The sequence below is a fragment of the Eublepharis macularius genome, chromosome 15, assembly GCF_028583425.1.
Source record: "Eublepharis macularius isolate TG4126 chromosome 15, MPM_Emac_v1.0, whole genome shotgun sequence".
NCBI classification, from domain to species: domain Eukaryota; kingdom Metazoa; phylum Chordata; class Lepidosauria; order Squamata; family Eublepharidae; genus Eublepharis; species Eublepharis macularius.
The window spans coordinates 45459262-45485645 of record NC_072804.1 but is presented as its reverse complement, the minus strand read 5'-3'; the positions used below and the strand labels follow the sequence as shown (position 1 = coordinate 45485645).

General features: G+C 45.9%; 1 protein-coding gene across 1 annotated transcript in view; it reads right to left on the bottom strand.

Moving 5' to 3' along the window:
* LOC129342859 (IgGFc-binding protein-like) overlaps nucleotides 1-25037 on the bottom strand; it is a 41349-nt gene extending 16312 nt beyond the window's left edge. The window contains exons 1-11 of the mRNA XM_054998807.1: nucleotides 24988-25037; nucleotides 19720-20946; nucleotides 18647-18996; nucleotides 17201-17774; nucleotides 15451-16052; nucleotides 13515-14085; nucleotides 11652-12250; nucleotides 9686-10265; nucleotides 8581-8780; nucleotides 4473-4614; nucleotides 2392-2720 (exon numbers count right to left, since the gene is read on the bottom strand). Coding sequence (XP_054854782.1) covers nucleotides 2392-2720; nucleotides 4473-4614; nucleotides 8581-8780; nucleotides 9686-10265; nucleotides 11652-12250; nucleotides 13515-14085; nucleotides 15451-16052; nucleotides 17201-17774; nucleotides 18647-18996; nucleotides 19720-20946; nucleotides 24988-25027 — 5214 coding nt within the window. The 5' untranslated portion in view covers nucleotides 25028-25037. The remainder of the gene's footprint in view (nucleotides 1-2391; nucleotides 2721-4472; nucleotides 4615-8580; nucleotides 8781-9685; nucleotides 10266-11651; nucleotides 12251-13514; nucleotides 14086-15450; nucleotides 16053-17200; nucleotides 17775-18646; nucleotides 18997-19719; nucleotides 20947-24987) is intronic.
* Nucleotides 25038-26384: the final 1347 nt, after the last annotated feature.

Sequence of the window (26384 nt, the reverse complement as noted above, 5' to 3'; positions counted from 1 at the left end):
GTACATGTAAGGTTTCGTCCAGGGAAAATGCAGTGGAAATTACCAGGCGGATGCTCTGTTGCCATCGCAAAAGTTTCATGGTGGCAGTGGGAGGAACACAGAAAAAACATTGCTGTATGGATGCACTCGTAAACTTTTGTGGATTATATCCCCACTGGCAGATTCAAGACCAAGTGGGTTCTAGTCCATGAAAGCTTGAGCTGGAATAAAATCTTGTTAGTCTTTAAAATACCATACGCTTATAGTACCTGATGGGAAATCTGAATTCTTGAGAAAATCTGCTTTTTTAAAGCAACTCAGACTCATGGACCTATCGTGCTGTACTTGAATCCCTTCCCCTTATCTCATGTCCACTGTTAGGGTCCATTTCACAATATATGTTTGTTGTTACATTTTTCATGCCCATGTGATCAGGCATATCACCAGGGCTTTTTTTCAGCTGGAACGCGGGGGAACGGAGTTCCGGCACCTCTTGAACATGGTCACATGGCCGGTGGCCCCGCCCCCTGATCTCCAGACAGAGGGGAGTTTAGATTGCCCTCTGTGCAGCAGCGTGGAGGGCAATCTAAACTCCCCTCTGTCTGGAGATCAGGGGGCGGGGCCACCGGCCATGTGACCATTTCTGCCAAAGGTGATTTAAACTTTAAAAAACTCCCCCCTTGTTCCAGCTGACTCAAAGTGCAGTCCTGAGTTCCACCACTGAGTTTCACCACTTCTTTTCCTAGAAAAAAAGCTCTGCATATCACCACTGTTCCCTGTACCATTCAGAGCTCTTGAGAACTAATATTTGAATGTTTTTTGTGGGGTCTTAGGATCCCCAACAGAAAACTCTTACCAAATTACACGAACATCCTGTACATGGTAGTTGCCAACCTCTTCCAAGATGGCTACATGCACCAAATCACACTGTGTGTGTGTGTGTTGGGAAACACCTGGAAAATAGTAGCTACCACATGGCCATCTGGTGTTGGGATGCACTGGAAAAACAGCGGCTACTACGCAGATCTCCATGCGTAGCAGCTGAATTGATCTCTTTATTTTGTGATCCGAGGAGTTTCCCCAAATTTCCCTTAGGCTGGATTGGTAACTATATCGACTCCCTTAACACAGAGTCACTGCTCTGCCGGAATCTTTGGAGTGGTCACCTGGACACACTCTTGCTTGAAACATACAATGGTTTAGATTGTGGGTTAAATTCCAGAACTTGGCCTAAGGTCACTCCAGCAGCTTCATATGTGGGTGATTAGCACCTCAGTTCCCCCAGCCACTGTATCAGAAAATAGTGGCACAGGAAAAGACACATTTTTGCAGAATCATACCGTACAAGAGCATTAACGTGGAGCCAAGTTTACTTTTCAACCTAGTGTAAACCGGTAGTGCACACAAATCCCAAGATCCCAAATCCCAAGACCAGCACCCAGCTCTGCGTCTTCCAGCTTTACAAAGCTATGCATTCAGATAGATGGTGCTATAGAAGGGTAACATGACAAGCCTGAGAATCATGTCTGCTGCGAGCGCCTCCATTCTGTTGGAGAAGCGCCTGCTAAGAGTCTAGTTACTGTAAATACTGCAGTAAGTGTAGTTTAGTCCACTCGTACTCCAGGGGGAGCTGTGGAGCATTCTCTGTGTTTAGGGTTTATTGAATGTTCTTCCCTTGCAGGTCAACCTACCTCTTGTTGTTTTTCTCTTTCTGCTGTGTGGTAGTATGTGTTGGTGCTTTTGTGCTCTCTCTGTTACATTAATGGTTTGCTGTCAGCTATTGTCTTTTGCAAAAATCCTGTTGTAGTAAATTCATTGAAAACAAACTCCAAAGTATGGACTGGATTATTTCCTGAACTCAGCCAATATGTTCCTGCAGGGCTGCTTTTGTTGAGGGGGGAGTTTTGGACCTCGAAGGTACAAATCCACTAAAAGCCAAGGAGATCAAAGATCACAAGCAAAGAGAATGTAGTAGAATAATGATAGCAACAACCTTGTGCTTATATACTGCTCTTCAGGACAACTTAACGCCACACTCAGAGTGGTTTATAAAGTCAGTGTCATTATTATCTCCGCTCCTGTGAGAAGAATGGGGCTAAGAGAGCTCTGAAAGAGCTGTGACTGACCCCAGGTCACCCCGCTGGCTTCAAGCAGAGGAGTGGGGAATCAAACCTGATCTTCCAGATGAGAGTCCTGCCGTTCTTGACCACTACACCAAACTGGCTCTCAAGCCATCTCGGGAGACCGTGTGCATTCCTCCAACCTGGCAATGTGCGCTGACCAAAGATGATGGTCCTGGGCTGGGACAGGTGGCCCAACCTCTAATACCAGCCATGTTCCCAAAGGACCTTCTCCTTTACATCATGTTCCAACTTGCCGCAAAGTTATATAAATACCATTACACAGACTCACCCGGATTTTTCCAGCTTCTTTCCTGTAGATGGAGATGTTGTGCCCGTACACATAGATGTGGACCATTTTCACAAAGGAAACGGCCTGGCTGCCCCTATTGTCGTTTTTCTCATCCACCATGAATGGTACCAGCGTGGAGTCATTGCCACAGTACTTGGCAAGGGTGTAGGTGCAGGTGCCCTGGAAATCAATGTCCCGCCCATCGAAGGTGTGATAGTGCGGGTCACCCCAGCCCCAGCAGCTCTCATTGTAGAGCGGGACGCAGGTCGCCCGGCCGTTCTCCAGCTTGCAGGTCTCCTTGGTCCGACACGTTAATGTTTTGCAAGGATCTGTAAGAAGAAAATCGCAATGACTGTGGCACAGCAGAGGTTCCTGCATGAGAACCTTTGGGCAACGGGCATACGCAAGATTTTGGCATTACAGAAAACACCTAAGTTATCACCTGTTTGTTGCACACATCGGGTGACCTATGAAGTTATGAAGATACACTCACAGATGAGTTTGGGGGCTATTCCAAAAGGTTAACTGTATCAGAGACTCTCCCATACTCTTGTACGACAATCTGAGAGTACTGTAAAGGGTTCAATGGCATAAACAGGTAAAGCATGGAGCAAAGGGACTGATCCAAGGATATACAATGCTCCCTAGAGCCTGCCCGCTGCACATCTAACCACTGCGCAGAGATTTCCACCGAAAGGGTGCATCAGCTCTAGCTCTCAATTTGACAATAGCTAACTAAGGTTTGTTGTTTTTCAAAATCTTTTATGGCCTGCTTCTATCCTGAGGAGAGTTTATGGATGGGGCAGGGCTGCTCACTGGTTCTTTGTGCTGTTTTTTTTTGTTCCCGGTTTGTTCTGAATGGCTTAGATTTACTATGTATAAATTTATGGCATTGATATTAATGACTTTATAGTCCTGTTTTTTCTTGTGACAGTCCTCTATTAGGTCTCTGCAGAGGCAGTATCAGAATTGTCTAAACTAATAAACTGCTTTAAAGAGACAGATCAAGATGGGTAGCCGCAGTGTTTGTCTGTAGCAGTGGAAAAGAGCAAGAGTCCAGTAGCACCTATAAGACTAAGAAAATTAGTGGTAGGGTATGAGCTTTCATGAGTCACAGCTCGCTTCTTCAGATACAGCTAGAATGTGAGTCCCTATCCAATCACGCCTGCTATTGTCATCCATCGACTATTGTCATTTGGCATCTGAAATCACTTCACTCTCCAAGATATAAGGATAGATGGACTCACATTCTAGTTGTATCTGAAGAAGTGAGCTGTGGCTCACGAAAGCTCATACCCTACCACAAATTTTGTTAGTCTTATAGGTGCTACTGGACTCTTGCTCTTTTCCAGTCCTTTAAAGAGACAGTTCAAGCAAGACTTTGCTTCCCAGGGCATAAGCAGTTTCTGTTCTCTTACAATCTATTTTGGCAAAATGGGTCTTGTAGGTTTTGTAGACAATACAGAGCTGCCAAATCTGTAAACTAGAGGTGAAAGTGGGTTACATATGTACACCACAAGTACCAGTTTTCAAACTCTTTGTAGTAAAAAGTTGACACAAGATTTTTAAAATGTATCTAACAAAGGGAGCTTTGACGCTCAAAAGCTTATACCCTGGAAACCCTGTTGGTCTTTAAGGTGCTCCTGGATTCAAATCTTGCTCTTCTACTACAGACCAGCATGACTACCCACCTGAAAAAATGTATTATGGCAAAAATATCCATGGAGAAAAGGAGTCTGGATTGCATCTGAAAGAGCTCACTCCAGGCCACCAAAGCTTATGCCACAGTTAATGTGTTGGCATTTTAGGTGCCAAGAGACTCTTTGTTGGGTGTCTACTGGCCAAGAGTTGCAATGAATTTTGCTTAAGGGTGCCTGATGGATCCATTCATTGCCCATGTCCCCTTACGAACCCCCGTCTCTACCCATTTCAGGCTGCCTTAATGTAACCCTTTGGGGCAACTCAAGGCTGATTGTGTGGCAGATGGGAGGAGACATTTCACAGAAGAGCCTCCACCAGACCAATTCTTTTGAACACCAAGAGGGTGTCCAAAGATCCGTCATTCCATTCCTTTTCTTCACCTTTATTGATGCAGCTCATGAGCCCATCCTGGACTTTGCAGGTCTCATCACTAGTGCAGCTGTGGGCCTCACAGGTGACTCCCTGGCCAGGGATACAACTGCAGATTTGCTGGCATTCGTTCCGCAGGACTCGCTCGTTGGGCTGTGTCAGCATTTGCCAAGGAAAAGCAAACCATTACTAACAGGCGTATCGTAAGTTTTACTAGCAAAGCTATCGTGCAGTAACATGAAAGCCAGTTCTGGGAACAGGAGCCAAGAATATTGATTCCTAACCCTTCAGTTCTAACCATTGGGTGGCTGTACTATTTATATTTATTTTGTATTGTTTTAATTGTGGAATGTAATTTTAAAGTTTTATGAATGTAATCCGCTCTGAGCCTGAGCCTGCTGGTGCGGGGAGGGCAGAATAATAATAATAATAATAACATTCGATTTATATACCGCCCTTCAGGACAACTTAATGCCCACTCAGAGCGGTTTACTTTTTTTTTTTTGAAAAATTTTTTATTGGGTTAGAATCCATTATTTTTACATTTACATTCAATTTTCCCCAATTTTTTCATCTCTAACCCCCTCCCTTTCCCCCCCTTTTTGTTGACTTCCAACAGCTTTCCAACCCTTTGTCCCCTTTCCCTTACTTCTATTAGCTTCCTCTATCTAAAACAAATATATATTCTCCATTATTCTAAGCAGTACATCCTTAACTATTTTTAACATTGTATGCCCAAACTGTAAGTCTTTGTTTCCATCTTAGATAAACAATTTATCCCATTTTTCAATTTCAAATATTTCTATATATCATAAACCAAATAAATCATACATTCATTTATATCAAACAATTTGACTTATTCTCTATATATTACTCATTCTATCTTTTTATAATAATTCTATATATCTCTCATCACGTAGTCAATCAATTTGACTCATCTATATCTTCAGACATTCAGTTTGGTACAAAACTTACCAAAAAAAAAGAAAATATTGTTAGTTAATCCTTATATTTAATCCTTATAGTTAATTATTTTCTATCTATGTTCTGTTTGTTAACCTATATATATCTATATATATGTCAATCTATTAATCTGACTGCTTATTAATTCACATTTATCTCTTCTCCCCCCGGTAAAGTCTCCCCCTTCTACTTCAGTACTTCAGTAGTTCTCAAACTGCCACAGTTTTCCTCCCACCTCCCATTTCTTCTCCAGGTGTTGTTTCAACTTCTCCCAGTCTGTGTTGAACTGCCCTGAGTCCAGATCTCTCAGTTTTCTTGTCATCTTATCCATTTCAGCCATATACAGCAATTTGTAAATCCAATCTTCAATAGTTGGCACTTCTTGTACTTTCCATTTTTGCGCATACAAAAGTCTAGCTGCTGCTGTCATATAAAATATCAACGTCCTGTGTTGGGCTGGAATTCCCTCCATTCCCAAGTTCAGTAGCAGGAGTTCTGGGTTCTTATTAATTTGAAATTGTAAAATTTCACTCATTTTTCTTATTATTTCCCCCCAGTACTGCCTGGCTACCTCACACGACCACCACATATGATAGAGGGAGCCCTCATGCTTCTTACATTTCCAGCATTTATTAGAAGTATTCAAATTCCCTAGCGCAATCTTCTTTGGTGTCATGTACCAACGATAGATCATTTTGTAAATGTTCTCTTTGATATTAGTACATGTCGTTGTCTTCATTGTAGTTTTCCACAGGTATTCCCATGCCTCCATTGTTATTTCTTTATTAAAGTTTATAGCCCATTTCACCATTTGTGTTTTAACTGTCTCATCCTCGGTATACCATTTCAGCAGTACTTGGTATACCTTGGATATTCTTTTCTTATCTTCTTTAAGAAGGGTCTGCTCTAGTTCCGAATTCTCTATTCGTATACCTCCCTTTACGGAGTCCGAATTATATAAGTCTCTGATCTGTCTATACTGGAACCAGTCGTAGTTAGGTGATAGTTCCTCTTGCGTCTTTATTCTGAGTTTGGATGCTTCAGTTTTAGTTATTTCTTTGTACGTTAAACATTGTTGTTCATTATCAACAGCTCTCGGGTCTATCACCTCATACGGAACCACCCACAAGGGAGTTCCTTCTTGTAGATAAATTCTGTACTTCTTCCAGATTGTGTATAGACTTCTCCGTACAAAGTGATGCAGGAACATCGAGTTGACCTTTACTTTGTCATGCCATAAATATGCGTGCCATCCAAATATTTTTTTATATCCCTCTAGGGCTAGTAGTTTCTTGTTCTTTAATGTCATCCATTCTTTCAACCAAACTAGGCAGATTGCATCATGATAAAGTCTCAGATTGGGCAGTTGCATTCCGCCTCTTTCCTTTGCATCTTGTAAAACTTTCACTTTCACTCGAGGCTTCTTGCCTGCCCAAACAAAATCTGATATTTTCCTCTGCCATTTTTCAAATTGTTTAGAGTCTCTGATGATTGGTATTGTCTGTAGCAAAAACATTACTCTTGGTAACACATTCATCTTAACTGCTGCAATCCTGCCCAACCATGACAAATTCAGTCTATTCCATTTAATCAAGTCTCTCTCTATCTGAGTCCATAGTTTTTCATAATTGTTTTTGAATAGATCTATGTTCTTTGCAGTTAATTCGACTCCCAAATATTTCACTTTACTTGTTACTTCACAGTCCGTTGTTTCCGTTAATAATTGTTGTTTCTGCTTAGTCATATTTTCACTCAGAGCGGTTTACAAAGTGTTATTATTACCCCACAACAATCACCCTGTGAGGTGGGTGGGGCTGAGAGAGCTCAGAGAACTGTGACTCGCCCAAGGTCACCCAGCTGGCTTCATGGAGGAGTGGGGAATCAAACCCGGCTCTCCAGATTAGAGTCCCGTGCTCTTAACCACTACACCAAACTGGCTCTCAATAGAAATGATAGATAGATAGATAGATAGATAGATAGATAGATAGATAGATAGATAGATAGATAGATAGATAGATAGATAGATAGATAGATAGATAGATAGATAGATAGATAGATAGATAGATAGATAGATAGATAGATAGATAGATAGATAGATAGATAGATAGATAGATAGATAGATAGATAGATAGATAGATAGATAGATAGATAGATAGATAGATAAACTCAAGAGACCTGGTTCATGTACTTGGAAAGATAATCAGATGAAACCTTAATATGGGAGCCGGTGGGGAAAAGTAGAGCCTAGAGATTTCTAGAAATGTCTATTCTGTGCCTCTGAACCGGTTTAGTACATGTGTCATTTAACTAAGATGCAAAACAGCATCTTTTAAGGAATGACCTCTAGTAAAAAATGTCAACACGTCTCTGTAAGGGGGCTGTGGATCTCATGGGCTGTGGCAACAGCACACAGGCGCTCTTCTTCCACTGCTGCAGCCGCAGTCTGCAAATCAAAGCCAGTATTGGTCTGATCTCAGCTGCACTGCAGCGCCCCCACTGAGGATGGTCAGAAAGTGCAATTGCAGCTTCTAAGCCAGCAGACACCAAGAGGGACAAGGCTTTCCCCATAAAGATTCTGAGTCTGAGCAATTTGCCATTAAAAAGCAAATGAAGCTACTTCTTATAGGTCTGACCACCCCAAAAACCTGAAAAATGAAAGTGAAAAGTCATAATTCAAAAAGAAGCACTCAATATAGGCTTGCTGCTTTGTTATGGAGGGAAGATCTCGGCCTTTAAGAACCACATAAGAAGATTTTCAACAAGGGAAGCCCTAGAGATTGTTATTCGCCTTCTGGATAATCCTGCCAGAAAATGGTGGAACTCCTACAAGAGTGTTATTCATCCGTCTCACCCATGTCATTTTCAGGTTATCCCAGCTTCCTCTGGAGGATCAGAGAATTTCTGACCAGCTCCTTAACTATGGCTTCCAAGACCTGAGAATAGTCTTGGTATTTCAGGAACAGGAGAAATCAGCCCTTTCTGTAAGTCAAGGACAAGCACAGACGTTGCATGCACATGGTTGGAGGGATGCAAGAAGGATGGAAAAGGGACCTTGAATAGCGGTTAAATCAGTAGCAGACAACACTGGTGTTGGCGAAACAATGATCTAATATGTATTCAAGTCATTGCAGGACTGTATCCTACATAGTGAAGCACCTTATAATAAATTCCATTGGCAGAACAGCCACAGCTCTCTACAGTGACGCAGCCGAGACCATCAAAGAAGAATCCATTGTCGCACTGGCAGCCCTCCGAGCAAGTCTCAGGGCACGATCGGGAGTCGGTGATCCCAGCGCAGTCAGCAGAGCAAACGTCAGCACAGAGCTCATAATGGCTGTTGGGCGGGCAGCTCAGAGCTACAAAAGAAAGAATCAAACTGTTGGAAAAGATGTTCAGTATCTTTAAGAAGCGGAGGGAGTAAATAAATAAGATTGGGGTCTCAAGAGGAAAATTAGGAGGAGAAAGTGGAACACTGTGGATTGAAGTCACTGACTTCTCTTCCTACCTCCCACTTATTGTAATGTCCTGGTTGATGGTTAAAAGTAGGGCTTTTTTTCTGGGAAAAGAGGTGGTGGAATTCAGTGGGTTGCCCTAGGAGAAAATGGTCACATGCTGGTGGCCCCGCCCCTGATCTCCAGACAGCCATGTGACCATTTTCAAGAGGTTCCGGAACTCCATTCCACCGCATTCCAGCTGAAAAAAAGCCCTGGTTAAAAGCATGAGATAAAAACTCTGGAGTTATTCTCACAACTGCAGTCAGCTGCAGTTCAGAGAAGTCTGAATGAGATCGACGTGAATGGTCATGGAATTGATCAAGATAGCACACATAGCAGAAGATAGTAGTCATGTGACACAGAGCACAGCAAGATAGCATTCACAGCAAAAGACAGTGCTGAGGACAGAAGATAGCACTCACAGCATCGAATTCAACAGGACAATACACACCACAGAAGACAGTACTCATGTCATGGAATTGTACTCCCTGCTGAAGACAGTACTGATGGGAGAAGACAGTACTCACAGCGTGGCATTCAGTGAGACAGTACTCACAGCAGAAGACAGTACTCAGGACATGGAATTCAATAAAACAGCACTCAGATCAGAAGACAATGCAGATGGCAGAAGACAGTACTCACAGCATGGAATTCAGCAAGATGGTACTCATTACATGGAATTCAGCAAGATAGTACTCACAGCAGAAGACAGTATTGATGGGAGAAGACAGTACTCACAGCATGGAGTTCAGCAAGAGAGTACTCACGGCAGAAGGATGGACTCCTCCAAGGCTGGACAGAGACCCCAACCTCTTGGCAAGCAGACACGTAGCTCTCAATGCTCTGGCACAAGACTTGGTTGTCCCCATTGCCCAGGCAGAGATCATAGATGCAGTCTTCGAGATATACACCGGGGTCGACTTTGCTGTGGCAAGCACTGAAGGGCCCATCTGACACAGTGAGCAGCCCGCAGTAGTTGCGCCTTTTAAAAATGTCCTTCTTCCTCTCCTCGCAGAGCGGGCAGTTGTTCCCAGAGCATCCGTCTGAGCAGGATCCCACTGCCCCAGGGACTGGGACTTTCCAGGCAGATCCAAATGCAGCTACGTCAGAGGCCGCTCTTCCATCAGGGAGAAGCAACTCATCGTCCTTCCGCCCATTGTAGTTCCCACACAGTCCACTCATCTGGCCCTGGTAGCTGCTTGGGACGGTAACCACGGCACGGTAAACCAAGTTGTAGTGCACAAAAAGGCCAAAGTCAGTTCTTATTACAACGTTATCACCGTGCTGATAGGCTCTGAGACGTCCGTCCAAAAGGGCCACAGGGAGCGGCTGGAACACACCGTTCACCTGGAGGAAGAAGAATGTGAACATTAGGGTTTTTTTTTCATGAGACAGTCAAAATCAGGGAATAAATTCATAGTACTAGAATCTGATTAAAGGCCTCTCTTGAGGGTCGCCCAGCACCAGGCTTAGAAGGAAAAGAGGACCCACCAATTCTATTAGATCCTATGAACCATTGGTATGCACCTCTCAGAGAATATTCTCGTTCACCATCACAATCAACAATCAATCAAAAGAGCCACATGACTACTGAATGCCCTGCACATCACCCCATCAAACCCACACAGAGAGTAATACTAAATGTATAACAATTAATAATAAGCAGATAGCTATACAACATAACCCAATAAAACTTCAATGTGACAAAAACTAAATTCAGCGCTGAAACGGGGATAAGTAGTAGGCTAATGCCTCCCTAAATTCATTTTCGTTTGAATTGAATAATGCTTTCCCCAAAAGTTTACATTGGGCACGCTGGTAGAAGTACAGAGCAAACCCTCCAAAACCCAAAATTAGACAAGTCACAGGTGACATGCAAAAGAGCTGCACGCAGCTTACGCAGGTCAGAGTGAGTCCCACTGCTCTGAACAGTTTACTCCTACTGTGTTGAGAACCCCAAACTGGCTTCCATGTTTTTTTTTTATTTCAGAAATGAAATTCTAGCAGCATACAACTTGGGTTAATCATATTTCTGATCTGGGAGCAAAACTGATAAAACGCTTCCAAAAAATTTGGAATTCCCTCCCCAGGGAGATTCACTTGTCCCCTTCTCTTGGTGTCTTCTGCCAGCAAGAGAAGATGTTTTTGTTTCTTTTGGCATTTCTTATTGACCCTCCTCTATGGTTCTGGTGTTGTGTTTGTATGTGTTCATATGAATTATTTCATATATTATTTTAAATGTTATTTTAATGTTCAGATGTTTTAATACTTAAATGTTTGTTGCTTTGGGGGCCCTGTTTGGGAAGGAAGGAAGGAAGGAAGGAAGGAAGGAAGGAAGGAAGGAGAAGAAAGAAAGAAAGAAAGAAAGAAAGAAAGAAAGAAAGAAAGAAAGAAAGAAAGAAAAAGAAAGAAAGAAAGAAAGAAAGAAAGAAAGAAAGAAAGAAAGAAAGAAAGAAAGAAAGAAAGAAAGAAAGAAAGAAAGAAAGAAAGAAAGAAAGAAAGAAAGAAAGAAAGAAAAGCAGGGCCCTGGGGCAAATAATGAGTTTCTGCCCATGGTTCGGATTCAAGTAGGACACACTAAACATAGCTTTGAACAACCAACCATCGAAAAATGTGCTCAAAACTTTTCAGCCTCCTTTTCCATAATCTATTTGCAGGATCCACATTCTGACGGATCTCCGATGGAAGATAGCTTCCAAACGTTGCATGATCCAGGAACATGAAGAAACCTACCTTGACCAGCCCCTTTTTGTTCTGCAGCAGGGTAAGTGTAGTATCGTAGACCTCCACCGAGATCATCTTTGTGACAGAGACTTTCCCACTGCCCCAGGCTTCATTCTCCTCTTTGACAGTGAAGGGTGTCAAGTGTGTCTTGTCAGTGATACGGGTCTTAGCAAGAATGTAAGTGCAAGTGCCCTGGAAGTTGAAATGCACTTTGTCGAAGGTGATATAATGAGGATCGCCAGTGGCCAGGCAAGAGGCTGAACCCATTGAGTGGCATTTCTGGATGCCATCAACCAGCCTGCACTGTTCATTTGGGCCACAGGAGAATTCCTTACAGGTGACGACCCCACCGGCCTGGCACACACATTGCAGATTGCACTTCTGGGTTGGATGAAAGGTCTGCCCAGCTGAGTAGTACCGGTCCTGATACACGCAGCCACATTCAGACATGGGGACGCAACGGTCACCGCTCAGCACAAAGCCTTTGTCACAGACACAGCCTTCTGTGCAGTGTGCGGAACAGGGAAGGGGTGAGTAGAGGCTGCCGCAGGTCTGTTGACAGCCTCTGGCACAGAGCTCGTAGTGGCTGTTTTGGGGGCAGACCGGCTCTGGAACGAGAAGAGAAAAATGCATTTTCTACCACTCATGTTTTGTTTACTTGGTTTAGATCCTGCCCACCAACTTCGAACAAAACTGAACATGGGGAAACAGTAGGGTTCCTCATATGGTACATGTTGTCTTTCAGAATCCATGGTTCTTGAATGCAAAATCCTTGCAGTCGCCATTTCTGATTCACATGCAGTCATTTAAAAGAACTAGCAGAGTAGCCTGGGGATTCTCTAGGAGCAGTAAACTGTAAACGTAGGAAGCACGTGGAAAGACCCCTTTCAGTACATGAAGTTCTTTGTCCTGTTTTCCAACTGGTTCTGGGCTTCAAGTCCCTGCTCATGCTCAGCCTAAACTAATTTATTACGATTTGTTTAACATGTATGCATACATGTCATCAAGTCGCTATCGAGAGTCAGTTTGGTGTAGTGGTTAAGAGCATGGGACTCTAATCTGGAGAGCCGGGTTTGATTCCCCACTCCTCCACTTGAAGCCATCTGGGTGACCTTGGGTCAGTCACAGTTCTCTAGAGCTCTCTCAGCCCCACCCACCTCACAGGGTGTTTGTTGTGAGGATAATAATAACATACTTTGTAAACCGCTCTGAGTGGGCATTAAGTTGTCCTTAAGAGCGGTATATAAATCGAATGTTATTATTATGGTGACCCCAGCAAGGGGCTTTCAAGCCAGTGAGAAGCAGAGGTGGTTTGCCATTGCCTTCCTCTGCAGAATCTTCTTTGGTGGTTGCCCATCCAAGCACTGACCCTGCTTAGCTTCCGAGAACTGACGAGATTGGGCTACACCATGTCACCTTCCCTCCCAAACTACCTTATTAAGATTGGTGTAAGGAACACACAAAAATGAGACACATCTATATAAAAGATCTTGAACTCTATGGGGCAAGGCCGGGATACAAACATGATGGTTTATTGGATGCCAGCTCTCAGCCTTCAGGTTCCTCTTCAGCCTCTATCTTTTCCATGCTGTGGAATGAACTGCCAGGAACAGAGGACTGAGCAATACCATACAGCCTAGGATGGCCCGTGGCTCAGTGGTAGAGCATCTGCTTTGCATGCAGAAGGTCCTAGGTTCGGTTCCTGGCATCTCCAATTAAAAGGGTCTCAGTAATGAGAAAGAACTTCCCTCTTTGGGACCAGGAGAGCCTCTTCCAGCCCAAAACAACACTTCTTGTACCAGAAACAATCCAAACCCTTTCAAACATCTCAGTGTTGCACTTCTCCCAAAAGCAGAATGGAAGCATACTCACTCCAAAAGATGTGGATCCTCCAAATATAGATGGTGACCTGAATGGTCTGACAGGCCATGGCATAGGCAGTGATGACTTGGCCCAACACAGCCTGTTGACCTTTGAACATACAGAAGTCATAGACACAGTCAAGGAAAAACACCTCGGGGTCGATTTTGCCATGGCACTCCCTAAATGGGCCACTCTTGTCCACAAGGAGTCCGCATTCTGCACGGATGCCTCGCTGGCGCTGGGCAATGGCTTCCAAGTCTGGACACACCTTTAGGCTTGCTTCTCCGCATCCTAGGGATTCTGCCACCCTCCAGTGCTGCTGACCCAACGCTGTTGTAGGCAAAGCTTCCCCACTGTCCCTGGAGGTCAAGTCATCTTGTTTGTCACCATTGAAGTTGCCACAGAGACCGCTGAGAGCCCCTGCGTAGGATCTGGGAACGGTGACTGTGAGGTGGCTTTGCCAGTCAAAGGTGACGGTGACATCAAAATTCGTTTGGATCACCATATTCCAACCCTTTCTGTTGATGGATATTTGCTCCAAGCCCATCCTGTAGGGTAGATGAGTCAGCACGCCATTTACCTACAAGCACAGAGAGAAAGCAAGATTTACTTTTGAAATTTAACTTTGAGAACTTTTTTGGGAGGGCAGCGGAATGAAATTATCAGGTAAGAACGTTCAGAATTCAGTTGTCAAATTCAGTATTTTGACTCCTTTTATCCTGACTCCTTCTAGTTCCAATGGTGCCCATAACTGCTGAGGGTGGAGAGAGAATTATGAGATCGTAAATATGACCTTTTGTCAGCAAATTAGAAAAATGGAGAATTGACTTGGTACTGTCCCCACTAACTCATTTCAGCCCTAAGAGTTGATCTACCTTGTTCCTCAATGGAAACAGACCTACATGCGCCTGTATGGCATTGATTCAAAATAGTCAGCTGCATTGAGCATGATCCAGCCTAGACCTGGTACAGGCATGCAGGCAAGGGAGGCTGAGAGAAGGTTTTTTCCTTGTCTTAGCAGAAAGTGAAAGTAGTCCCCAGGGCTGAGAAGTTAGAGAAATGCTACATCGTGCAAATATGTGATTGGTTTAGCAAATTAGAGGAATATGGTTCTGGTAAAGCCATCACGTGACTAGTAGTTTGGTGTAGTGGTTAAGAGCAGTGGGACTCTAGTCTGGAGAACTGGGTTTGATTCCCCGCTCCTCCACTTGAAGCCACCTGGGTGACCGTGGGTCACTCACAGCTCTCTCAGCCCCACCCACCTCACAGGGTGATTGTCATGAGGATGATAGCAACACACTTTGTAAACCACTCTGAGTGGATGTTAAGTTGTCTTGAAGAGTGGTATATAAATAGAATGTTGTTGTTTTTGTTGCTATTATAACAGGATGTTTAGGTTGAGTATGAAGAGAGAAGAGTGGAATCTCTGCCTGAGATCTTGAGCATATTGGGATGTGTGAAAAAACACTTAGGGAAGCCAAGCATAGTGAATGCCTCACTGTAGCAATCAGAGGGAAGCTTTCAAAACCGTGGGAGAAATCCCTCCAAAGCTTTTCCCCTGCACTTTCTAACTGATATGCCGGAGCAGAAGAGAATGTGAAGGGTGCAAAGACTGCGGGAACTGTACTTACTATGCACCGGTGAGAAAGCATGGTAAGAGAGAGGCTTGTTACCTATTTCTTCTCAAACTAGCCCTCCAGTATCTGTTCAGGGTGCTATATTAACCACTCCTATGACTTACCACTCTTCCCACATGCAGTTCTTTAGAAGCATGGGCATACTGGAGAGGTGGTAAGAGTGAGCATTTGAGAAGCCACTGCCCGTAAATTAGATAAGGTACAACCAAAGACATTTCACAGCCTGGGCAGATATTTCCATGTACCAGCCTCACTCATTTGGACATTATTGAAGAATAGCACTTGTAGATTGGTGGGCTTAGACTCACCATGATCCTTCCCCGATAAGCCCAACTGAGGGTAATCTCCATCCCATAGACTTGAACCTTGACCACTTTGTTGAGGGACAGTGAAAATCCACCTTGGCGTGAGTTCTGGACCAGCACCTGGAAATCTACCAACTCCTGGTTCTTCTTGCTCAGTCCCGCAAACTGGTAGAGACAGGTGCCCTGGAAGTTAAAACTCTGGCCATCAAAGGTGTGATAGTGGGAGTAGCCAATGGCAGTGCATGTGCTGTAGCTGGTTGGGTAGCAGTTCTGGATACCGTTTTCAACTCTGCACTGTTCTCCACTCTTGCAATTCGCTGTCTGGCATGTCACTTGCTTGGTTTGCGGGTCACAGATGCAACGCCTTGTGCATGAGCCGTCGCCCCAGAACTGCTCATTGGGGGCGAAGAGCTTTCCTTCGAAAACACACCCACAGGCAGCCCGAGGGATGCATTTCCCAGCATCCAACACGAAGCCCTCCTTGCACTGGCAGGTCTCCATGCATGGCAATGAAGAGCAGCTGGTGGGAGCGGCTTGGTCGTTGCAGGTGGCAGGACATGCAGAGCCACAGACCTTGTAGAGACTGTTCTCAGGACAGGACAGAGCTGTGAAAAGTTAAAAATAAGAGGATCATAGAGACATTGTGGTCTTCCTTGCTTAACCTCTTGGGGCAGGACATGCTTCTACAAATGTTTCCATCAGCTGCTTCCAGCACTGATGATGGGACAGGAAGCACAAGAGGGAGTGCCTCATAGAAGTACATTGTACTTGAGATTGCGGAGACCAAAATCATCATAAAAGCAATAACAACAATAACAGTTGTGCTTATACACTGCTCTTCTAGACAGATTAGTTCCGCTCTCAGAGTGCTGAACAAAGTCAATGTTACTATTATCTGATGGATAGATGGATTCCGTTTATATTCCTCCCTCCCCACCAATAGGCTCAGGGCAGATAACAACAATTATTAAAAGCAACAATAAAAACATGAATACAATAATTCAATTCAATGAAACACCATCCTAAATGGCAGCAATTCTTCTAACCCCACCTACACATCCCACAGGGTGGAGGGGTGACCAGATGAAACCAGTGGACAGATCAATGAAAACTAGAGTGAGGGGTTACATTACCCCCACACACACACATACACACACAACAGGAGACTGGCCAGAAGGCTCAACCCTGCCCCAGCCTCACCCATATGCCTGGCAGAACATCTCTGTCTTGCAGACCCAATGAAAAGGTAATAAATCACACTGGACCTGGGGCCCCAATAGACAGAAAGTTCCACCAGGCTGGTGCCAGGACAGAGAAAGTCCTAGTTCTAGACAATGCCAGGCAAGCCAGGGGGCCAGGGACCACCAGCAACAGTTTGTCTGCTAATTGAAGCCACCTCCAGTGCACATATGGGGAGAGGAAATCCTGCAGATATGCTGGTCCCAGCCCATTCTCCACAATATTGCTGGGGAGTTGGGACTGAGAGGAGCAGCTTACCCAAGACCACCTGCTAAGCTCATGGCAGTAGTGGGATTCTGACTAGCAGAGTGCTGATTTGCAGCCCAACCACGTAACCAGTGAAAACCAGACATCTGACCTGGGAAAGATCCTGTGTTTTCAAGCTGTCTGTCTTTAATTAAAAAGCTATGGAACATTGTTTTTGTTTGCTTTATTAATTCTACTCTACTGAAAAGTTTCATAGCATGACATTGCAGCATACTCATTATAACCCTGAGCAATTAATTCTACTCACTGCAGCCAGTGAGTGTCCTCCAGTCAGATAAGACAACACCTTCTCTCTGGCAGGCATCTGCGTAGCTCTTCAGTGCTTGGCACAAAGCCTCTCTGTAGCCCTCGTAGATGTAGAGGTCATAGGCACAGTTGTACACAAAGATCTGCGGATCGATGACTGAGTGGCACTGGCTGAACGGGCCACCCTCTTTTTTGCTGATCCAGCCGCAGAAAAGCTCAGCTTTGTATCTGATGAGCACCTCCAAGGTCACCTTCTTGCATTCTCCGTGGCAGTCATCCCGGCACTGCCTGTCACCATCTTCCACCTTCCAGCTTTGCCCAAACTCCACAGGGCTGGGGGCCAAGGATCCGCTTGCTGTTTTGAAGTCGTCGGCAGGGTCCTCGTTGTAGTTACCGCACAAGCCGCAAACATTCTCGAAAAAGCTGCTGGAGATCTTCACCACCAGGTAGGTGTTCCAGTCATAGGAGACTTTTAGTGAGAAGTCAGTCTCCATCACTACTGACCTCCCGCTCTGATAGAGACGCAGTTTCCCATCGTGGAGGGAGATGGGCAGCCGGGAACGCTGGTGGTTCACCTGAGATTGTAAAAGTTATCGTTAGAGGCACATCAAAAATGGCCCAATTTTAGAAACAAACATTCATAAAATCATAACGCTGGTATGGGCCCCCCAAAAGGGTCCAACCCCTTATTGTGGAACAGGACGGTTAGGGCTGCCACTCTCCAGGTGGGACCTGGAGATCATCCAAAATTACAGCTTGTTTCCTGACAACAGAGATCAGTTCTCCAGGAGGGAGTTTTCAAGAGTGGACTCTATGACCAGGGTCGGATCGATGGGCGGGCAGGGGGAGAAGTCTGCCCCCAGTGCCATCAAAGAGGGGGTGCTGAGCGCAGCTGCCAGCCACTGGGAGCGCGCGGGCAGCTGAGCAGAGGGCTGGGAGCCCGCCCGTGCCATTCGCCTGCCCTGAGGGCATGGGGTGCTCAGCAAGCCTGCTGTCCCATCAGCGTTCTGCCCACGCGGCAAGCCGGCCGCCCCCTCAGCGGAGCAGGCAAATGGCACAGGCAGCCTCCCGCACTGCCACCGCCAGCTCCGCGGCGTGCCAAGGCAGCCGGCTTGCCACGTGGGCAGGGCGCACCACCCTGCGTGATGACGTCATGGAAGTGATGTCATCACACAGCGCCGGGAGCATGAGCACGCTGCGCACACATGCAGGGGGCCAGACTTGGGTTGCCCTGGGCACTGGCAACCCTACATCCAGCCCTGTCTATGACATTATAACCTACTAATCATGGAACCCTACTTACAGAGCCATTCATTCAAAATGATCATGCATGAAGAAATCAAAGGTACAAAAAGAATGTTATTCTTGGCTATTACAATGTGACAAGAAACTGTTTAGGATTTGATTCAGCACTGGCTTAGACAAGAGAAAAGAAAGTATCCCTTACCCTGACTAGGCCATATTCATTTCTGGCCACCATTATGAGATGCCCATAGACCTGGACTGTCACAAATCCAACATAGGAGACGGTCTGGCTGCCCCGGTTTTCATTTTTAGCCGTGATGTGAAAAGATGGGAGGGTTGTATCTGACCCACAGGTCTTGGCCATGGTGTAGGTACAGGTACCCATGAAGTCGTAGTTTCGCTTGTCAAAAGTCTGGTAATGAGGGTCGCCCAGGGCCCAGCAGGTGGCACTGGACTGTGCTACACAAACTGGGTGGTCATTGATTATCTGGCAGGCTTCCTTCTTCCGGCATTGTGTGGAACTGCAGGATGGTTTGGGTGGAGGTTGATAAGCTGGCAAGAAAAGGCAAAGAAAGGGGTTAGTGGACGAGTAAGGAACAGAATGGAGCAGAAACTGATAACAACAACATACAATTTATATACCACCCTTCAGGACACCTTAACACCCACTCAGAGTGGTTTACAAAGTGTGTTGTCATTATCCTCACAACCATCACCCTGTGAGGTGGGTGGGGCTGCGAGAGCTCCAAGAAGCTGTGGTTTTGGATGAAAATATACTCAAATGAACTTAAGAACCCTGCAGAGCAGGTGGGTATTGCTTTCCCCATACTGCCAATGTAGAATGGAGGATCGAAGAGTGTGGTTATCTGTAAGACATTTAGGCAATTCAGGGCTAAAGGGAGGTTTGATCCAGGGATTGTGAGAATCATAAACCTGCAATTACAACCATTAAATCGCCCTCATATAATTCTCAAGCCTTCAATGAATCTTCAGAAAAAGAGAATTCCAAAACGGAGGAGCAGCGCTAGGATTGCCTCTTTTGTAATCCTGACTTGGCACATAGCTTGCAAACTTCAAGGGGCTTTCCTCGTTAATCATGGACATTCTGATGGAATTATTGAGAAGGTGGTCTAATGAGGCTGGGCCCATGTCCTTGGCAGGGTTCTAGATCATGACTTGTATCTTGCACAGAGCCCAAAGGGGAACAGGAAACCGCCCGGTCACAAAGAATTCATCTGAAGAACAACGAAAGGACCGTTCCAAATCATTACTCACCACTTTGACAGAGGGCAACTGCCCCATAACCGTTTTGATGGGCAATGCCAAAACTCAGCAGTCCAAAGGCAGTGTTGGGGTGGCCCATGGTATACTGGCTCACTTCTTTCCCCAGGCTGTATTCACCCCACACATATTCTGATCCTGGAAATTGTTTCCAAGAAACTCTACTCAACGGTCGTCCTTCCATGGTGATCCCCGCAGCAGCTGCCTTCTTGGCAATTACAAGGACATAATTCTCAAAGCCCTTCTGGCTCCTGAGGGAGTAGGAGGTGCAATAACTGGATATATCTGGGATGCTGAGGAGGAAGGGGTCAAACGCTACCCCTTTACGAGAACCGCCAGTGCAGAAGAAAAAGACTTGTATGCCAGCACTGGCTGAGATGTAGAGGGGACTCAGCTGTTTGACTTCCAGCTGAAAAACTGTCCCAGCCATGAGAAGCTGGTTCTTATGGGCCCCACCAGAGAAGTACGTGACGAGAGTGGTCTGGGAGGCAACAATATATGCAATGTCATACTTCATCTGGAAGGAGAGCGGGGGGACCAAGAAGGCCCGACCCCAGCTAGCCACAGGCAGTAACTGTTCCACGACATGGTTGCACTTGGTGTTCTGACGGGCGCAGCTGTGGCCGCTCAGCACTGCCACTGGTTGTGGTGACCGGATGCGTGTGCCAGAGAGATCCTGCCTGCTTTGGAACTGGACAGCTTCATAGGGTAAAAGGGAAACGGTCAGCTTGGTCCCTGCTTGGTAGATGCGCTCCTGAAATCTCACACTTCCCTTGAGATTGATCTCCACTTGAACGGGATCACGCCATGCAATGATGGAGAACTCCTTATATAACCCGGCTCCATCTCCAGCAGGTGTGAGGATGTAATATTCTGTGCCCAGGCTGTGTACAGGATAGACCACGTTTGTGTCAGCGGTATTCTCCTTGGAGTTGAAGGCCAACACAGAAATGTCTTGATCGGCTCGCACTAAGATGGTGTTGCAGGATTTAGCAGTGCCGGACATTTCAACATAAGGTGGGATCTTCACAACTTGTGTTTGACCCCCAGTGAGGACAAAGTTGCTCCGGAATTGGGATTTGTAGACTAAGACACTGACTTTGGTGGAGGAGGAGTAGCCAGAGATGAAGAGCTGGAATTGAGCCCCGGGATGGTCCAACTTGTAGTTTGCCATGAAGGCTGTGATGAACTCCCTGCCATAGGGGGCTACAGCATGGAGGCCTAGAAGGAATGGGAGATGGGGGGAATTAATACAATGGGCGAGGTGCACTCAGAGAAACTGAAATATTTTTTTTGTGAGGCTATTGATGAAGAAGAGCTTCACCTGGAAGAACACTCAAATCTCTCAGAGCCTACTCCAATAGAACTACAGATGTCCAGCAGCAGCCCCGCCCTTGACTTGCTGCTGTATCATGTCCCATAGCCCCAGAAGCCTGGCTGAGAAGAGGAGAGAGTGGTAGCCAGAGACAGTGGCAGCCAAGACAGCACTGAAATGGGCATACCCTGGCACCTCTAGTAGTTACAGGATCCCAACTGGAAGAGGGAGAATGTGGCGATGGTGGCTCAGAGCGCATTGACATCATCAACCAAGGCCACCAGCAGCAGCAGCAATCTCCCAGAAATAGCAGGGCAGGAGAGGAGGGGCCTAGCCAGAAGGGCGGTCAGACCAGTTTAGCCAACCTCTAGGGGTAGCCAGAGGGAAACCAGTGAGTGGCAGGGTGGGCAGTCAACCATGAGAGCGGAAGGTTGGGAAGACCAAACCCTCCCCACTAGCAGGCATGGTTGTCCAGGGAGCAGCCAGCAGGACAGGGTGATTGGTTGATTTGGGTGAAGGGTAGGGTTTACACACACCATACAAGGCAGGTTCCACAATAGGCTGGGGAAGAAGGGGAGGGACCCTGCTTTGAGGCTGGGAGAGCAGAAATCCCGGGAAGAAGAAGGAAGCAGTTGGCACAACCCCCTCTTCTTCCCATTCTGAGGCCTGAAGAGTCTGTGGAGATCAGGGCAAGATGACAGAGGGCCAACCAGCTGGACCACAAAGAGGGGAATGTCACAGCAGAAATATATGCATAATCTTTGTGCACACAGAATGTTACAGGCCACACCGTAGTTGGTACATATTTGTTTTGCTGCTTTTGTTTTACACTGTTTTTAACCTTCCTTTCATGGTTGTTGATGATGATTGACTGGATGTAATGTTCTTGTTTTTAGGCTTATCAAATTGCTCACTTGCCCTCAGCTCCTGGCCCCTGCCACTTCTCTTCACTCCAGTAGGAGCAAAAATGAGCGGTGAAATTAGTTCTAGTTGTACCTGTAAGTGACATCACAATGCTCTAGGAATTTTCCAAATCTCTATAATTTTTGCCATAGAAATTGGGGGATTCCTAGATTGTCATGACATCACTTCTGGGCACAGTCAGAAGTGCCATTGCAATGTCATACTGTGTTGCTGCACCCTCTGTTTTTGCTCCTGCTGGACACTCTGTGGGTGGAGTTCCCTTATATCCTTTCCCTCATTCCTGGCTCCATCTGCCAGCCACACCCCTCATTTGCCCTCTAGCCTTGGCCTTGGCTGCCTCAAGCAGCTGCACCTGGGGTAGCTAGTCTGGCTGCTTTGGGCAGCTACAGCTGTGCTCTCTTGGCTAGCTGCTAAGCCTCCCCTGCTCAAAGCTTCCAGCAACCTCAGCTGGTCCCTATTATTCCCTTCCTCCCTGTTTGCAGGTTGGGGTGTGGCCCTGTGCTGCTTCTGCTGCTTTTCTTCCCCTGCCGGTAAGGTTGCTGTTTGGATGGCTGATGGCTGGTTGTCCATATCTCTTGTGCCTTCTCCCTCTGCCCTGGTCCCCTCCTGACTATCCTTACTTTCCCTGTTGGGGCTCTTAGCTTCCCACTGGAGAGTGAGGATAGCTGGCTTCCACCTGACCCTCTGAGGCTTGGGTGCCTCTTTCCCTCTCTGTTGCTGGCAGGTTCTGGACCTGGGTGTCCGTTGGAGCAGCTGGGTTGCTGTCTCCTGGCTGCCTCCTGCCCTCTGCTCCCGGTGAGTCCGGGGGCGGAGCCCCTGACCCCGGACACCTGCCTTGCAAGGTGGATGTGAAGGGGGGAAAGCAAGAAGAGAATGGCGTTGTATGCTGCTTAGGATCCAATTTGGAGAGAAAAGTAGGGTATAAAGAAAAAGGAAAGTTTATGATGATCATTATTATAAGTTAGATCCTACCCAAGTGATACTGGCTAGAGCTCAGCTTGCCCCTGGTCCATGTTAGTGGCCCAGTCTACCCATGATTAGTCATGGGCATGAATGGGGGGGGGCGAACACCCTGTTTGTTGTTCGTTGCCATCCACGAACAACGAACAATGAACATGGACGAACATGAACTGTTCCCTGACATATTCATTGTTCGTGGGGGCCAGAACCACCTCCACCCCCAACCACCCCCACTTGGCCCCCTCCTACCCTCAAACCCACTTACCTGGCCCTTTAAAGATCCTTTTAAACTCTCAGCTGGCAGGCGGCAGGGGGGATTCCCCTGTCGGGGCTCTTAGCTTCCCACTGGAGGGTGAGGCTAGCTGGATTCCCCCCTGCTGCCTGCCAGCTGATAGTTTAAAGGGCCCTGTCCTGGCAAAAACAGCAGTGTCTGCTGGCAGCTACTTTGAGGGGATACCAACTGACCTTCCCAATGTCCAATACCCACCAAATTTGCAGGGGACATAGTCCTCACTGTCCTCTGCAGACACCCCATGTTTCAGAGAGATTGCACTCCGGGAAAGTAATGATCCATGGGTCTCCCCGTTGGCTGTCATTTTCTCTTCACGGTGGCAAAAACGGGACTCTCTGCTGGAAGTACTTTGAAGGGTTAAAGCCAGAAGGAAAAGCAGAAGGAGTTCAGACAGAGTTCAGTCCCTGCCTCCCGGTTGCAAAGGGGATTGATTACAGGCGTCAGACTGTCTGGCTTGATGAACGGTTGCCAAGGCAACGAATGAGCCTTTCTACGACCACCAGTTCATTTAGGATGGGGCCTCACGAACAGCTTGTTTGCAAACAGCAGATAGGGCTGTTTGTGGATTTTTTCTGTTTGTAATGCTGTTCATGCCCATGTCTACCCATGATAGAAGCTGTCATGTCACAATTTTTGTTTAAAAAAATTGGAATTAGTGTTATGAAGGGCAAACCAAAGCTTCAGGCAAAGGAGAGTAGGTACTGGCCCCCTCCTGGCTATGGCACTGTATGTTCACGCTCACATACACACACACCTCAGTGTTGGAGGGGCTTGGAAAACTCCATCTCTGGCACTTAGCTTATTCTTCCCTGAGGTGACAAGCTAGGAAGGACAGGTTGCACGTCAGTCAAGAAGGTAGATATATTGGGGAGAGGGGAATGTGTGCAATTGGAACTTTGTGCCACTGGGCATATGAGGCTTAATAAGGACCAGAGTAGGGAAAAATGTATAAAAGAAGATATAATGAAATACTTTGTTTTCTTTCTTATTCCATCATTTTCTTCCTTCCTTTTATTTCTCTCTCTGTCCCTCCCTTTCTCTTTCCTTTTCTCTGTCACTTTTCCTTCCTTCCTTTCTGTTAAAAAAAAGTTCCAATGTGTTTGCTCAGGGTTTGGAAGGGGTGTGTGCATCAGTTATTCATTGGTGGTGGAAGGGAGCTTAGAATAGTCCCTGGAGAGAAAAGTCCTACTTTAGGTTCTCCCTAAGGACTTGAGTACATGATCCATTATTCCTGGATCCATCTCAAGGGCCAATTCAGGGATGCATAAGTTGAGGGTTCCTGGATGGAACTTTAATTCCCAGGTGCATAGGTGGGGTTGCTAACTCCAGGTTAGGAAATTCCTGAAGATATGGGGGTGAAGTCTGGGAAGGAAGGGGTTTGGAGAGGGGAGAGACCTCAGTGAGGTATAATGCCATACAGACCGCCCTCCAAGCCAGCCATTTTCTCCAGAACTGATCTCTTTCATCTGGAGATCTGTTGTAAGTCCAGGAAATCTCCAGGCCCCACCTGGAGTTTGGCAACCCTAGGCCCAAGGTCTTTCAGCAAGCTTCTGTGGCACAGAAGAGTTTCAAACCCAGGTCTCCCAAATCATAATCCAACACCACTACAATAGAAGCATTAGCTACCATTTTTCTTGTGGAGTTCCTCAATGACAAAATCCCAGTCCACTGCCGTTATTGCCTGGGCATCTACCTGCTTGTGAGTTGCCCATAAGGTTCTCCCAATTCCTCGTATCTGTAGGCCTTATACCACATCCAGTTTATTACTCACCACCCATCAGGGCCACTCCGACGCCTAGCAGCAGCAGCATTCTCACCCCCATGGCTACGAAACAAGACAAGAGCATGGATTAAGGTGGAGAACGTATTGACTGATGACTGATTCTGTTTTTATGCTGACTCCTACATGGCTTTAGCAATTCCCTCTGGGCATGTGCAAAGTGGTGCAGCAAGGCTGGACTTTGCTGAGTGCAGCAGATGAATCCTGCACGGTATTCAGTCCTATGTAAAGTTTAAACTTAGGTTTTGACTAGAAATGCACGTATCGGAAATTGGGTATGCGTACTTCAATGAAAAAGAACCCAGTTTGTATGCCGGGAGAAAGCTCTAGATTAGAAAAGGTAACATCTGAATTGACCCTCAGGGACAGTCTACAGAGGTCCATCATAGCTATCATTAATGAATCATACCCCCAGTTCCATATTTAAACGTGTTCTATGCAACAAATAATATTTTTGTAGTCCCAGATATTTCAATTAACCCATCAGCAAATACCTGTCTGAACTTGATAGCATAATAATCCAATCAAGAAACACTCCCCTTCATTCATTCAAATAGATTTGGTCATAAATTACATATTTTGGAGGGAGGGGAAAAAGAGCAATCTAAACACTGGTGAGCTTTTCATTCTTTCACATTGTTGATTCAGTCATACTATTTATTTCTAATGTTCCGCTCCAGCTTCTTACCAACGTTCTCAAGACAGTCACTAGATTAAGAGAGATCTTGAGTTCTGGCCTATGTGGTTGGCGACTGGCAAACCAATCATATGCAGGAGACCCACAGAATGTTATGTAAGCAGCAGTTTATGCATCTTTTAATCTAAAATGTTTTTTTTCCTAAGGGGTGGCTTACTGTAACACGTGCTGGCATCGTCAGAAAAATTAAGTTATTTTTCTTCTTCAAAACTATCGGGTTGAATCCAAATTTTCCAGTGGCAGAATGGAATTTTCCTACTTCCACCCTCCGACTGCAACCCAAAGATCTTCAAAATGCCACTCCTTCAAGAAAGGGGGCCTTAAGGAATAACATGGGGGGGGGTCTGCAGTGGGAAGGGGGAATTGGTGGAAATTGACAACGTAGCCAGAATCCCAATCTTCTGTTTTTATTCATCTGCTATATTGATGTAGATGTCATCCATTAAAACTCATATGATAATTTGTCATTCTTTAATGGGATGGCACAATGATAAAACAAAAGCTTAGAACTTTCCATTCCATCACACGCTAATTGGATAGGTAGCAATCAAAGAGTTCACACTTACCTGCCGTGAGCACCTGACTATCTCAACACCCAGCCTGCACAGTTTATATAGCTGGGAGTCCCCAACCTGTCAAGGTAGCACATACAGGTATATTGAAAGGCTGACTCATAGCTTCCTGAAGGAGG